The 15,422-nt window shown below is 55.4% G+C and overlaps 1 protein-coding gene across 1 annotated transcript; it reads left to right on the top strand.

The window, feature by feature from the left end:
- Positions 1-758: 758 nt before the first annotated feature.
- On the top strand, positions 759-14,932 carry MONBRDRAFT_8855 (uncharacterized protein; the record flags this gene model as incomplete). Its single annotated transcript, XM_001746465.1, has 9 exons — positions 759-891; positions 1,252-2,008; positions 2,379-2,818; positions 2,968-8,414; positions 8,488-11,795; positions 11,969-12,003; positions 12,183-12,404; positions 12,545-12,780; positions 12,884-14,932. 9 exons carry the CDS (start codon positions 759-761, stop codon positions 14,930-14,932), a joined length of 12,627 nt encoding a protein of 4,208 aa, XP_001746517.1.
- Between the last annotated feature and the right edge of the window lie 490 nt (positions 14,933-15,422).

Below are 15,422 nucleotides of genomic sequence, written 5' to 3'. Positions count from 1 at the left end.
GAACTGACACGTGCCATGGTGGCTTGTCAGTCAGTCTGGTGATCCTGACCACACGGTTGGTCTGGTCCCGCCCCCCTGGTCCCGCCCCCCTGGTCCCGCCGCCTGGTCACTCCCCCCTGGTCACGCCCCCCTTGGTCACGCCCCCCTGGTTTGCCCAGAGTTCGCAATCGAATCAGCTGATGAAAACATGGGTGCTTGAGAAACAAAAGGTTTAACATTTTGTAAATTCGGATGCTGTCCTGGCCTTGACGAAGCCAATCTCGGGCCCACATTTTAACCCTACCGAGACTTGGCACGAAATCTCCCAAAAAGTATCCCTGTGTCAACCTCATGGGTCTCAAGGACATGACGAATATCGCTCAGAACCTTTTGTGGCCAGTTTCTCTCTTGCCAAAACACAAAAAGAACGTGTGTGTTCTTTGAACCGTCCCAGCGACAGCGACTCGCTCTGCCTCTTTTCACTCTGACCCTCTCTCCCTCTCCTTCCCTGAGGGCGTCAGATGAGCCTCAGAGCACAAGACGTGTTGTGGGCGTATCACCTTGGCCGTGTTTCCACACAGGGTTGCGTGCCGCCATTTCTCTTGAACGTGCGACTCACCCCAGCATCAATGCCTTGACGCCATGTGTGTTGCATGTGGCTTTCTGGCATCTCATTCTGTTTCTCTTTTCCGTTCCTTTTTGACTCAACCGCGCACTCCAGCGAGGCCTTTTGGAAGCGTTGCTAGTCCTGCTTGTTGACATTATATCACCCTAGGGGCATGGCCCGGGCCAGCCCGACCAGCGCCATGCTGCGGCTTGGACTGCTGGCCTTAGTCGGGCTGCTGAGTGCATCGATACCCAGCCAGGCTACTCAAGTCATCTCCTGCACCGACACTCCCGCCGCCTGTCAAGGTCCGATCACCTTCGCTTCTCTTCTCTTTGCTTGCCTGCCTTGGCGTCCTGCCCATCATGGCGCTACAAACTAGAGATTTTCTGACCCCACCATGACGCTGATGCCCTGCATGCTACCTGCAGTGCTGGGTGTTCCGACTTGTATGGATGAGGCCAGTCAGTGTCCTTGGCAAGTAGAGCTGGAGGTGGCTACACGCCTCAACCCAACCGACTTTCAAGCTGTTGTGAGTACCCGACTTTCCATGCTTCACAATATCCCCTGTTCCACGTGTGGCGCTCACTCCACTCATATATTCATCCTTTCTTGCCCTGGCCCGCAGACTAAAGACACCTTGACTTCATTGTGGGCTTCGTGTACAGCTGGCATGCCTCAAGCCGCGGTCATGGAGCAGGGTAGCCTGCACTTGAGCATTGAGCGACCGGCTTGGACCCAAAAAGTTTCATCTGCCGTGCAACTCGCGGCTCGCGCCAAGTGGACGGACGGTGCTACTAGTCATTGGCTCGACTTAAATGGCGTGCACACGAGCCACGGCGAGGCGGCAGCCTGCAACGTGAGCCAACAAGGCAACACGACAATCACAACCGCTGCCCTCAATCTGGCCACACTTACCACCAACGTGACTCATGTCGCGGGTGTCACGTCTGTCTATGATTACCACATCGAGACCACGATACCCGACGCCCTCGTGGGCATTAACGACGAGGGCGCGGACCTAACCCTTGCAGACCTTACGCCGTTGGAGCAAACGACCCACCTTCTCACCGAACTGACCACAGATCTCGCTTCTAGTATCACCCTGCCCCCCACTCCCACAATAGCGGAAATGGCCCAAGCTGTACAACCTTGCGCCGAAAGCGATATCTGTTTTCGAGAGACATCTCTGACCGGGCTTCGCGCTGCATCAAACATCAACGATGTTGCTTTGACGGTCCTCTTCAAACTTTCAGGTCCCGTCAACGTGACCAACGCCTGGTCTCTGGCCAGCCCTCTTCAAGCTGGCACCTGGCAAGCAGACGACTGGCCCATCGTGTTCACCTCAAGCAGTAGCTCCTATTCAACAGGCGAGTCTACCCCAACCTACACCACTATGCCCGTTTCTGAGCGTGATCTCACCCCGTGCGCCGCGCGTTTTTTGTTTTTTTTTTTCCCTGTCGAGACAGAGATTGAGTTGCACGGCTTTCGACTTGGGCTCGTGTCCAACAGTGACTTGACCAGCTTCTCAATCACCCATCTGCAACCGCTGGCTTCCACTCCAACCATGGCTTCGGTGTTTCAGGTTTGACAAACTCAGGCCTCGGTGGCTCGCCGTGACTTGTTCTCCTATCTTGCCTTGGCTTGAACTCGATTGTTTCCATTGTTTAATCCCTCATGTATTTTGTCACCATGCCTTGTTATACACACAGACAATGCCACCCGCTGCTCTGCCAGGCCCAGAGAACCACGAGGATCTCAACATTGATCAATTTGACACGTGCATTCTAAACAGTGTTAATGTCAACGATGCCACCTCAACCTTTGCACTTCAGTGTACCCTCTCCGACGCTTTGACAGACGATGCCATGAGCAAAGCGCAATTATTTGTGCCTCTGGACGCCATGCTGGACGTCTCTGTTCGCGTGGATCACCTTATCGGTGCCAGCACCGCCAACACCACCTGGCACGCTTGGCACGCGACCAGTCAAACGGCAGTCCATCGCATTGACACCAGCGAAGCGACTGCCCCCACCCTTGAGGTAACTTGTGCATCAACATGTCCTCTAGCCAGATCCACCTGGGTTGCCCTGGCGAACATGCAAACCCAACTGGGCACGACAGGCCAGCCGGTGACCCTTGAACTCTCGTGGGACCCTACCTTGGACTTTGTGGCCCGTGTGCGACGTGCCGCCTTTTTTGATGGACACACTCAAACTCATGTCTACTGGCAAGGTACGTCACTCATTGCACCAAAAAAAAAAAAAAAAAAAAAAAAAAGAGAGAGAGAGAAAGAGAGAGAGAGAGAGAGAGAGAAACATGGCACCACAACCCCAGGTCGGTTCACAAATTTGGTTGACTAACACCGCTGCACACTTGCACAGATGGTCTGCTTCGAACGGAGCGCTTCTTCCTGGACCTGTCGGATGACACAGTTGCCCTTGAGCACGGAGCCCTTTTGCTTTCCGACTCGGATGCAAACGTGTTGGAAGCATTTGTCCTGTCTCAGCATGTGTGGTCGAAGGCCAACGCTGCCATTAGTGCCCCCGCAAGTTTATTGGCAGGTGCAAGCCAGACCGCTACGCAATTCAGTGGCTGGACCCTCACAGCTCTGGAGACCAGCAATGGTCCGGAGCAATGCCGTGTCTGTGCTGATTTAAGCACGGGTCCTTGTCTCGCTGCCTCGCATGCCACCTGGCCCTGGCAGTCTACCCCGACGTGCAAGAGCCAGCGCTGGTGCCGACCATGTTCGGACAACATCTGGACAGTAGAGCGTCAGCAGATTGTCGTCTCCAGCACCGTTTGCGGCACCTTGGAATCCGTCAACCAGAGTCACCTGGACCTGTCCCTGACACATTGTGATGGTACGACACCCCTGACCTGGGCTCTTTTGGGGTCCACCTTGCAAGCTCACACGCCATGGAGCTTGGCGCTACAAGCCATGTGGGCCTCTGCCAGTCTACCCAGTGTTCGCCGTGTAACCTTGCACCTCATGGAGATGGATGATGCGTCCAACCTACTGGCTGTGACCCCGACCTGGGTCCTCAACGCCGAGCAATGTCCCGAGTCTTGGGAGCTGCAACGGGCACGTCAAGGCGCGCTCTGGCCAATTTCTGGTGCAATCTGTGTTCAGAACCAAACGTGGGCTGTCACAACCAGCGGGGAATTGGATCTGTCTCATGGTGCTATGGCGTTGGGCTTGGCAGCTGCCACTGACGCCAGATTGACCTTGGGCGATAGTTCTGTTCCTTGGCATTCAGCGCGCATCATCCGATCCCTGACTGGCTATGAGCTAGCCGCGCTCAAACTGGCCCCTCAAGACGAGCCCCAGTACATGCACGTGCGAGTGGCTAACGACCACACGTGGCATGTGGTTGAACTAAGCATGCTTTCTGCCAACCCTCTGAGCCAAGTCCTCAACCAGGTTGCCGGTCGAGCGAGCACGCCTTTTGCTCCTGAAAGGACCTCGCCTAGCCTTTGTCTTTTAAACTCGGCTTTTGCTGCAAGCATTGCATCATCCGACTGTGTTGTTGCCTTGGAGCATGTCTTTTCTGTCAGCGACGGCTGGATGTCCACCCAGCAGACAACCCTCAACCTTGCAGGTCTTGACTCTGGCTTTCCTGCCCTTGACGTCTACGCAGCTGGTACCAGTCACGTAGGACTCGTTGGGTCAGATGCGCGTCTCCCAGCCTCGGACAGCGTATCCGAGGGCAAACTTGTTACCCGCGGCGTTCGCCGCAACAACGGCGTGCTCTTCGATGCGCCTGCCACTGCTTGTGGGATTGACCTGGTCGCCCCCATGTCCTGGCAAATCACAACGCGCAAGTCATGGACTGTGGCAGAGGGCACTGCGATGCTGGTTTCCCCCGCTATGGATGCCGCAACCAGCGTCTTGTTACCCAATTGGGAGGCTGATGTGGCGCCGCGCTTGTCAGCAACTTGCCGCGATATCGTTCTGGCACATGTGGAAAGCGTAGCTTGGGCTGAGGCAAGCACGACAACTATGCATCAAAATGATGACAACACCATCGTCAAGCTGGAGCAGAGTGGCACTTTGATTGAAGTCCATTTGATCACCGATCCGTGCACACTGGTCAGTGTCACGCAAACGACAGCCGCTACTGACAGCACCTTGGCGCGTATTTCGACTGTGAGTGGAAACGAGGCAGGGCCCCATCTGCAGCTCGCTCGCGGCTGTGCCACGGGCAATCGCTTGAGCAACGGAATTTCTGTGAACACATGCGCGACTTCCACCCTCGATGACGTGCTTGCTGCAGTTGCACCCAATGCTGCCCTGCCCTGGGCCTCGCTGCTCCAGACGCACGCGGGTGTCGTTCCGTCGGAGGTGGAGACCTTGGTTCTGTACAACGACTCTTGGTTTGCTACCGAGGGCTGTTGGGTCGATGGTCGCCCCTTTACAGTCGCTTTCGCCGCCCCAGCAGCCGCAATGGCGGCGCCTCCGCCCTCCGGTTTGGATGCGCGAATTACATGGGGCGGCGTGTCCGGAGTCATTGCTGCTTATAGCGCCGCCGTTGTGGAAGCCGATTTGCACTACGCTGGAGTGACGGGATTTGGCGCCGAGTGTACGCTGAGCACCATTTCTGGCAACGTGCATTGCGAGGCTCCGGCAGCCGTGGCTGCTACGCGGACCATCAACGAGCTACGCACGGACCTACCCCCTTCCAATGCACCGGCATTTGACACCCTGCCCTTTTCAAGCCTGCGGCAAGTCGAGCTGCTGCAAATTCCCAGTGCAGAGAAGGTTGATGGCCTACGCCATGAAACTTGGACCGTATCTGGCACGGTCTCAGCCGCTCAGCTGTGTATCAAGGGATCTCGTGCTTGCTGGCCCTGCAGTGGCTGTCAAGCCCGCGTGACAAGTGAGACGCTGGGGTCGGCTGTTTTGGCCACGAGAATTGACATTGAGCGCACCACACATCCCACAGTACAGATCACTCGGCGCGAGGGAGGCAATGCCACGCTCTTGCTCGGTGGCCGACCCGGTGTATCTTTGCCTTTGGGCTTTGAGACGGCTTGGAATCCCCTGGCCGTAGATGCATCGCTAGCTGGCGTCAATCATTCCACCAGTTTGGCATCAAGCGCAGCTGAGCTGCTGCCTGCCCACGTCTATGCTGCTTTGGGTCGTGATGCAGACAATATTTGGCTTGCTGAGCTCAACTACTCGGGCATGCCCGCCCTGTTGGTCAATACGCTTTCAGCGCCTGCTATAGCAGGTTTCTTGACATCAGTGCGACTAGAGTGTTTGCGCCCAACGACCTCAACGACGGTGACGGCCCAGCGCGTAAGCTACCAACTATGGGTAGCACCGTCCGGTTTGCTTGTGCATGGCCAGCGCGTGGTGCAGCCCGCGCATGGCACTGGCCAGATCACCTCTGCTCAACGACTGATTTCTGATGGTGCCTGGGAGGACGACGACGCTGCCCTACAATGCACGCTGCGTTGGGCGGATACACCGTTCAGTCCCGTGACGCTCGTCATGCCCGCGGCTATGGAAACGGCGGAGACTTTCGTTGCATCCACTGCGCGTGCTAGCTTCCTTGGCTGGACGCTGGTGTGCCGTGATGCCATGTCCGTCATCACGCGCTGGAACCTGCCGACACCAGCCGATCGTGCAGCCTGGCTGGATCCGATCCGTCTGGCACATGGAAGCACTTTGACGGATATGACAGAGGCCTACACCACTATTATGGATGCGCTTGATGCCATGCATACGATGCACGACGGTCCATTCGTGGTCAACTCGGCCCTCATCACCGGATTCAATGGCTTGCGCCCCCGCCTGAGCAACGCGGCATGGGAAACCTGGTCTGCCGATGTGTTGGTGGATGGTGGACTCGATTGGCGGGGGGTCACCGTGTCCCATTGTGCTCTGAAGCTGACTCACATCAACGCCATGACCGCTGCACGCGTGGAGTGTGCTTTGCCCTTGGCTGGCCACGCCAAAGTATCTCTGACCGTGACTTTGGATGCTGAGCGGCAGCTTATTGGCACGCACACACGCATTGCTGTGAGGCATGCCCCATTAGACTGGCCGTCTTATGATTCTGAAATCAGGATGATAGTTGCCGCACTTGCTGAAAACGCGCCTGCACCTGGAACCTTAAATAGCAACACCAAGTTTGTGGACTACACCCTCGAGGCACCCAGTCAAGGCAATGTCTGGGAACACGTTTGCAACATTGCAAACGAGGAGCTATACTGCCAGACGACTTCTGAGATTTCGAAAAGACTCTCCGTGACCAACGGGCTGTGCACGCTACACCAGAGTCTTATGGCATGGCACTACGCTCCACGTGCCGCCGCCTCAACCATGGCGGCTTGGCCTTATTCGATTCATGCTTACCAGCTCATTGGCCCGGTAAACGCGGCGATCGCAGCGCACTACCCCGTGACACCTGACCTCTTTGCCCTTTCTCCCACTGCTCTCGCCGAGGCTACCGCCTCTGCCTCCGTTAATACAAGGACGATAGCCTTGGCCGGGGCCACATCCACCATGGAAGTCCGCGTTGTTAAACGTCACACTGATGCATTCGGCAACGCACACGCAGATACGGGCCTGGTTTTGCGCAACATAAAGTGGGATCGCTACGGCGACACGATCTCAGGCAAGGCTCAAAGCGCCATTGGCTCAGCTCAATTCACATACAAGCCACTGGACTCCACTGTACGCGTGATCCTGCAACCGCCGAGCTCCATGGCCCTGATTTATCATGGCGCCGTCGTCTCAGCTACAGACCACGGTGTCACGGCGTATTCCTCTCGAGTTTTGGCAAGCTCTGCTACCCAAAAGTACTACTCTTTGAACAATGCATCCAAGGTGCTTCTAAGCCAGGCTCTGTTGACAGAGCTCAAGCACGCGGCGGATGATGCTTTTCTCCATCCCATTTTGGAGGGAACTGTGCTTGTGTGGTCTGCCAACGCCACCTACTCCGTTCCCGCCGCTACCGTTCATGAAGTGCGCGTTGAGGCCGTACGGCCTGCAGGTTGGGAGCTCATCCTTAATGGCGTTGCCTTTGATTTGGGAGCTGCACTCGTCACACTGCATATTAATGCAAGCGAGCTCACCGAGACGGTTCAAGCCGACGTTTGGTTGGCAGGCACGCGCTACACGGCCACGACCATCTCCAAGAAGGCTCGTGGCAGCAATGAAGCAACAGGAGTCACCATGGAATTATCGCAGGCTGAGCCGCGCGTTTGCACCAACCGCACCCTCGATGCCATCTATGACGCCCTTCAGCAAGACGTGCGAACCATTCTAGACGAAATAGATCTGGACCTCATCGGATCGGCGTGCCTTCAATCAATGGCGGCAACATGCTATGAGCATCCCCAGGACGGTGCATGCAACTTTGTGGATGTCAACCTGACCGTGCAGAGTCAAAGTCCGGTGCAACTCTGGGGTCTTCAACTCGAGGCATGGCAGCTGCAACTGCGCATTGTCAATGACACGGATTACTACTCAGCCCTGCTCACTGGCCATGCTGGCCCCGTGGCGTATGAGCTTGCCGTCGGTAATGGAACAGTAATCTGGCGTCGTGCCAGTGTGCGGGGCATTACCCTGGACAATTGGCACGACAGCCCCTGGCCGCTGCTCTTGGCAACTGAACCGCACGCGGCGTGGCCTCGGGTGCGCGAGCTGGGCGGCTGGGGTATTCACGCCAACGCCACCGATTTTGTGCTAGCTGCCAGTCAGACTACTGGGGGCGATAATACAAGTCTTGTTGTGCGCCCGGCCCTCATGGCGTCATGGCTGGATTGCACGGCTCAAGTGGATTTGGTGCAAAACAGCAAGGTCCTATCCTCGCAGCACGTGTGTATCACACCCCAAGGCGCTACACCCTATGTGTTTGCTTATGAGAACGCAACCAAGCAAAACGCCACAGGCTTCACCACCTGGAGTAACGAGACGTGGAAATTGGAGGCATTTGACGCCCCATTGTCGATCCCGCGGCTACCGGCACGAGTGGCTGCAGGCCTGCTTGATGAGCACGCCGCTGTGTATCAATACTGGAACGTGGTGGATCGAGACCAGTTGCTCGTCCAGTGCTGTAGATCGATTTGCCAACGCGACTCGCGTCGTGGGCACGCTACATGCGCAGATGGCTAGTCTGCCCGCTTTGCCTTTTTTTACTGCCGGCGTTAAAGCAAGCGTATTCACCAACACGGCGTCGGAGGCATACGACCCGGCCACCATGGTTGCTGAACCGGTGGGTGACACCAGCCGTCTGCATGTCGAGGGCACAGATCCTGCTTCCGGCATGACCGTAGATCTGTGGGATTGTTCCACTCCACACTGCGACAATAACATCCCCCTGACACGAGAGCTTCTGCATGGTCGCACAGTGGACGCCAAGACTCTGGATGATCTGAGCTGCTCCAGCGCGGCATTTGTAGCCATTCGCAACCTACCCACGCCCCTGGCGCCCGCGGATTTGGATTTTAACATCTTTTTACCGGAAGATCGCGCTTGCACCGAGCAGGTGACCAAGACAGACACATGTATAGGCTGGTCTGCCTATCCCTGGATCCTCGCCGATGAGGATATGGATGGCCCTTGCATGCGAGATGTCGTGGGCAACTGGTGTTTTGCCTTGTCCGGCGCCGGGACTGTGGCCTCGCCCGTGCTGCCCTCCGCCGCTACAAATGCCGTCGTTGCCTCTGACGACAACAGCACATTGACAGTGACAATTGAGCATGCCAACTTGCGCGACGATACGCTGATTGCACTGTTGCTTGGTCTCAACACGATTGACAGTGAATCGCTGACGGTAGTACTGGACGCGCCAGAAGACATTTTGTCCACGCAGCAGCTGGTGGCTCGCCTGCAGGCAGACACCCTGGGCCCACGGACCGTGCTCTTGCACAACGCGCGCACATGTATGCAAGAGACCGTCGTGGTGGCCGCCACTGCGCTGCCAGCCTATGCTCCGGATCGAATTGAGAGAAACGCGGGTGCTGACCTGCATCTGCGTCGCGCCAACCATGCCCTGTTGACAAAGGCCGAATTGGATGCCGCTGCACAAAGCAAAACTCTAGAAACAGTGCATATTTGGACGACTGTGAGCCACTCTGAAGCTGCCTCTGACGTCGGCGCACTGGCCACCCGCTTGATCGTGCGCGGCGCCGCTATCGCACGCGTCGTAGTCTATGGACGCAGCAACTGCAACAGCTCGTGCCAGGCCGGCCAACTCGACTACACCTTCAATGCTGACGGTACCGTGACCATCAGCCCAATTGATGCCGCGTCGACCCCCTCCGCCTCCGCTAACGTGGCCCTGACGCTTGCCGTGCCTGCGGCTCTCGTCCCTGGCCCCTTCAGTGACGTGGTGCGGCTCGGTAACACGTCTGTAGCACGGCCGTGGACAGCGCCCCTTCCCACACTCCTTTTGGGTGGAAGCCTCGAGAGCATTTCCTCATTTCAGCCCTTGCAAGCTCGTTTGACTGAGCTTGACTTGGATGGCTTTGCTTTTGAGAATTGGCGCTGGGAATTGTTGCAGCAAAAGACCGCTGCATTCTTGCGCTTCCAGGCAAAAATGCCTGGCCCGAGCGCAACGGTGTACTTCTACTTTACGGCGGACGAGTATCTCTACAATAACGTGACCAAGCCTGTGGCTGGGGCTTACGGTTGGGGTTCCGTTGATGTCGGAGCCACATATTGCTTAGACGTGCGAACGGACACCACACCTGATTGCGCCGCCAAGCTGGACATGGTGTTGGACTTTGCTCCCGCGCTGCCGCTGTCGCGAGCACGTAACTTGAGCCTTGCGGTCGATGCCCTGGCCAGCTTGAACGGAACTGTTCTCAGCTCGCTTTCAGGCCGGGCGAACGATACAGATGTGCTGTCCCTTGTGCGAGCCACGCGCACTCACAACGTCTGGCGGCCCTCGGATCGAATCACCACGCCACAAATTGTAGATTTGACATTTACCGAGCCTGCACCTCTTTTCCCCGCCCCGAGCGTTGGGGCGCCAGAATCAGCTACCAAGACCTACATCATGCCCGCAGAATCGTCCCTGATGGCCAAACGCACAATTGAGCGAGAGGGCCAGGCCGGTGTTAACGCCTACACGCTTGAGGGAGCCTGGCGCCTGGGCATCAATCAAACCTTCGCAGGCCAGCAGATGTTGCGATATGTGGATGTCACCTACGCGGCAGTGGAAAAGTTCAACGTGAGCACGGGTCTGCCTGAGTCCGTCAACGTTATCCATGCCACCTGCGATCGTCAGATTGACATTCCAGCAACGGAATACTGCCCGGCCGCTTCCGTGTCGGCCTGTGCCAGCAACTTAACCTTTGCCACCGCGTACCGCATGCTGTCTGGTGCCGAGTTGGCAGACCAGGAGGCAGCCAGCTTACCAATTGCTGATCTTACCATTATCAAAGAATCCTCTACAAATTCCAACGTCCGCGTGCCGGAAAACTCGGATCAATCCTGGATGCACCACCATCTTGATGACTTGCAGATTGTGTACAATCAAGAAGCGCAGCGTTTGGAAGAGGCCACGATGACACGGACATACACTCACACACGGGGCGCCTGTCCGATCACCAACGCTGCTAATGTTGCTGGCGTGATCGACCCGATCCAGTGGTCCCCTGGCATCATGTTTTGCAAATGGACTCCACCAGAGGATTGCCAGGGCTTTGCCTGTGAGCCAACGGTTGAGGATTGCTTTGCCAGCAGCAGCTTTGCCTGGTATTGCGAGGCAGGCTTTACCATCACGGGCCATATGCGCTATGTACAAGCCTCTGACTCATATGAATGGAAGTATTCGGCCTCGGGCCGTTGTAATCAATGCCTCACGGCATCCGGCTGCACTTTCACTAAGTTGACCAGCGCCACCTCGGGCAAGCTGGTCTGGCCGGCATCCGCCTCAAGCATCTATGCCGCTCCGCGCATCTTGCTCATGCAGAACATAACTTTTGACACCAAGCTGGTCCTATCCACGGGGTCGCGCGTGACGATGAACCAGTACAACAACCCAAGCACCTTTGACTCTTCGTGGCGTTCACTCGACTATACCACCGGCAGTAAGAACAACGGTTTCAGCAAGGGATCGGCACTTTTCAGCCCGTCCAACGTGATGAACACCATCAAAAGCTCGGCGTTGAAAGTGAGCGCCGACTTGATTCAGGTACCAACGGTGACCTTTGATCTGCGCTTGGATCTGACCGAAGCCGTATCTTTCAGGTACGTCATTCTGCGAGCGGCTATTGGCTCACCCACCTGACGGTATTGAAAGCCTGGCTTTTCCTGCCGCTGATGACAATACTGCAAAAATGCAATCCTCATCAAAGCGATATTGCCATGTATCTCCTAAAAGTCTGACTTACCTGCGTTGCTTGTCGTTGCGGTTTCTTTAGACCCAACCATTATCGAGTGGAGATTCAAGGCCGAGGTAAGCTGTGCATCACAGCGATGTTTGAAGGGGGTCGGGAGAGGGGCATCTGACAACCCTCCCGCCGATAGTTTAAGGACAGTTAATCACGGGGTAGGGGGAACAAAACTAAATCGCGTGGTTCATTTGTTGTGTTTCGTTGGTTAATGAACTGATTGCCCGTTTGGTCGTGCTTCTAGTGTTGATGCCGAGTCAGGGAGAGCTTATGTGGAAATATGCCAATGTGGACACTTCTTGTGAAACCGACGTTTATCGGTTTGGGGCATATGGCAGTGAAAACCCTGCTCTTGACGGCGTTGAAAATATGCAACGCGTATATGTTCGCAACGTTGAGTTTGTCAACCAGTATAAATGGCGCTGGATCCGCGCGCGAGTGTGCGTGGGTTACTACAACACTGTCGGTACGGCACTTGATTGTGTTCGCAAACCATGCCCGCCTATCTCAATTGCCTTTCTTCTTTTGGAACCAATTTCGTCTTGAGCTTGATCCATCTTCACGCCCTTGTCATGATTGCACCTGATAACGGGTGTGCCTTTGTAGATAATATTAGCGAAAATGAAAATTGTTCCCCCTTTTTCGACCCTGCGGTGCCATTCATGTACAAGCGTGTCAAGGGTGCCGCAATCAGCCTGAGTAGCGATTACAACAACTTTTACGTTGGCTACCAAGGCGACGCTGACTCTACTGCGGGCAAGCTGTTGTCCAAGGAATCGGGCATTCTCACGCGCATTGTCCCCATTGATGTTGACGGGCGCAAAGCCAACTTTCTGGTTTCGGTGCGTGTCAATACCCCCCCCCCCTGCGTGCCCCTACAAAGCTACTCGCTTGGACGTTGTGTTAACTTCTGATACACCAAATTTGTACTTTGGCCTGTTGTAGGTTGCACAAATGGATCCTGTTGTTGTATTTGTGGACCCTTCTAACCCAGAGCGGAAGACGGCCAAGGTTCGCTTGGAGGCCAAGCATTTTAGCGTCACGTTCGTGAGTGGCGAACGCTCAATTGCGGAAGCAAACAAGGATGCCGTGGATCATTTTGAGTTTGGTGATGGCCGTAAGTTAAAACTCGAAGAATTTGAAAAGCTGAAGGATCCCACGGGAAAGTACTACGAGCTGACATTTTCAACGCCCGGGCAGTATGCCATGTGGTATGGTAGCCTCTTCTTTTGTGAGGTGTTTGTTGCGCACGTGACACACACCATTGCAGACACCGTCGTGACATACGATGGCTTCTTTCCACTGCCCTTGGCTCGAAGCACTGCCATGCCAACTACGTCCTTATCGCTGCCCAAGAGCAGCGTCTTTTATCGGCTGTTTGACTCGGCGTCTACATTCTTTGCCTCACCCATTCACAAATGCCAGATTGAGACGGCAACGGAAAACTTGACGATCAACGGTCTGCTGATGCCCGAGTATGCGACCGCCGGCGTGGCCAAAACTCCCTTTGAGTACACTTTCCAGTGTGACACCACGGATGAGGACAAGGCACCCCAGAGCGCACGTGCTCAAATGCAGCTGCAAGTATCCTGCAACAATGATTACTCAGATCAAGAATCTTGCACTACCCCAAGTAGTTGGCTCAGCATGTTGGCGGACCCTTTCCTGACGCCGGCACATGGCTTGTCACGAACAGACAGCTTTTACGCTTTTCAGGAAGTGGATCGCAAAATCAAGTCGTACAACCAGAATATAGCCTGCAGCTTTAAGCGCCAGAAAAAGTACCATGCCATGAAGCAACTCACCACCACGCCATCGCACACGCTGTACAAGGCCTATCTGGAGGATGCCAAGACCGATTATACCAAGTTTGAGATTCCGACTGGTCTTTTCTACTGCAAAAAGGCCAAGGATTTGCGTGCCAAGGTTGTAAAGCGCCTGCAAGAGATGGAGGAGAAAAAGTGCAAGGCGCTGGGCAGCAAGCGCAGCGCCTTGCAGAATGAAGTACTGAAGCAAGCCATCAAGGTTTGCTTTGGGGACTGCGGTATGAACGTACTGTCGGACACGCGACGCGAGAATGCTTGCCGCGACGTAGCAATTCTGAGCCCCAGTTTGCTCAAGGTAGCCCCGCTGGCTCGTCCAACGACCAAAACCTGCGATCCTTGTGCCGCTTTTCTGGGCTACGACACCAAAACCAAGCTGAGTGAGAAGAAGTGCCGGGCGTTGTCTGGCTGCACGTGGCGCTCAAGCGGCATGTGTGAGCACAAAAGCAAAAGCTACCTCTGCAGCCGCAATGCTCAACCTTCAACCACCGACGTAGATCGATACCAGGAACTTTTGCCTGCCTTTTATCGATACAGGGCGGATGCCAGTTCGCTGTCGTTCCGCCTGCCCCGCCGTCGCATGCACATTCACCCCAATCCTTGGAACGATAACATGAAGTACCTCTGCTACAGCACCAAATACACCAAGCAAAAAACGGGAAGCGGTTACCTCAAGCCTGAGGATACCACGCAGTTGATGTATGATCTGCCCGGCACCACGTCCAGTTTTGACTATTGTGTGCTCGACACGGATTTTATGTTTTCGTATGAAACGAACTTGCAGGAGAAGGTGAACGGCAAGCACATTTATCGGTCGTTTTGGAACCGGGCGCCCATTGTGCCCCCGCTAATGGAAGCCTTTGCCATGGACATCTCGCGGCCCATCGTTTACCTCTGGTCGTTTTCCCACAAGGAGTTTGAGCTGATGTTGGATCAGGAGCGCTCTGTGCTCAACGCACTCGCCGTTCACAACACGAACATCCAGCACATCAACATCATGATCTTCCCCAAGGGTGTCACAAGCTTGATCAGCACGTCCAAGAAGAGCGACTGGTCGTGTCAGCAATACTTGGCCGCGGTGGAGGCCAACCTCAACAAAATGCGCCGTCTCGCATGCGACCAGGCCTCGGAGTTGCCCAACTACACCGTGCGCAAGGAATTGCCCAAGTGAGCACGCGCGCACACACATCCACACTCACACCATACAGAGCCCGAAAAAAAAAGACTGAAACAAAAAGTAAAAACAGGAAGGGCGCACTCGAATGGCAGTCTTGAGGGGGTGGCGTACTCGTGTGGGATGCAAAGTGCGAGCGAGCCTCCAGATGAACTACAGATTGTTTACTCATTGAAACATGGTGGCATGTGCGTCTGTGTGCGCCCACAAATCTTAGATATCGAATCTACCTGATGGATCCGGATTACTTCAGAAAGCCTAATCTCTTGGACGTGGAGACATGCGCCCCCGACTTTGAAAACCTGCAGTAGTTACATTAGTTTACCGGTCATTGTTTTGTTACATCATAGATTTGTGTTCCCTAATCAGCCACGTGTGGCTCAATTCAACGAGAGCCACTCTGCAATCTTAGAGTGGATTCATCATCGCACAAAACTAGCCGGAGGTGCCGCCCGAGTATGACAGAATGCGGGCCAGAATGCAGCTG

Source organism: Monosiga brevicollis, genomic scaffold (genome assembly GCF_000002865.3).
Source record: "Monosiga brevicollis MX1 MONBRscaffold_12 genomic scaffold, whole genome shotgun sequence".
Classification (NCBI taxonomy): Eukaryota; class Choanoflagellata; order Craspedida; family Salpingoecidae; genus Monosiga; species Monosiga brevicollis.
This window is presented reverse-complemented; position numbering and strand designations above follow the sequence as displayed.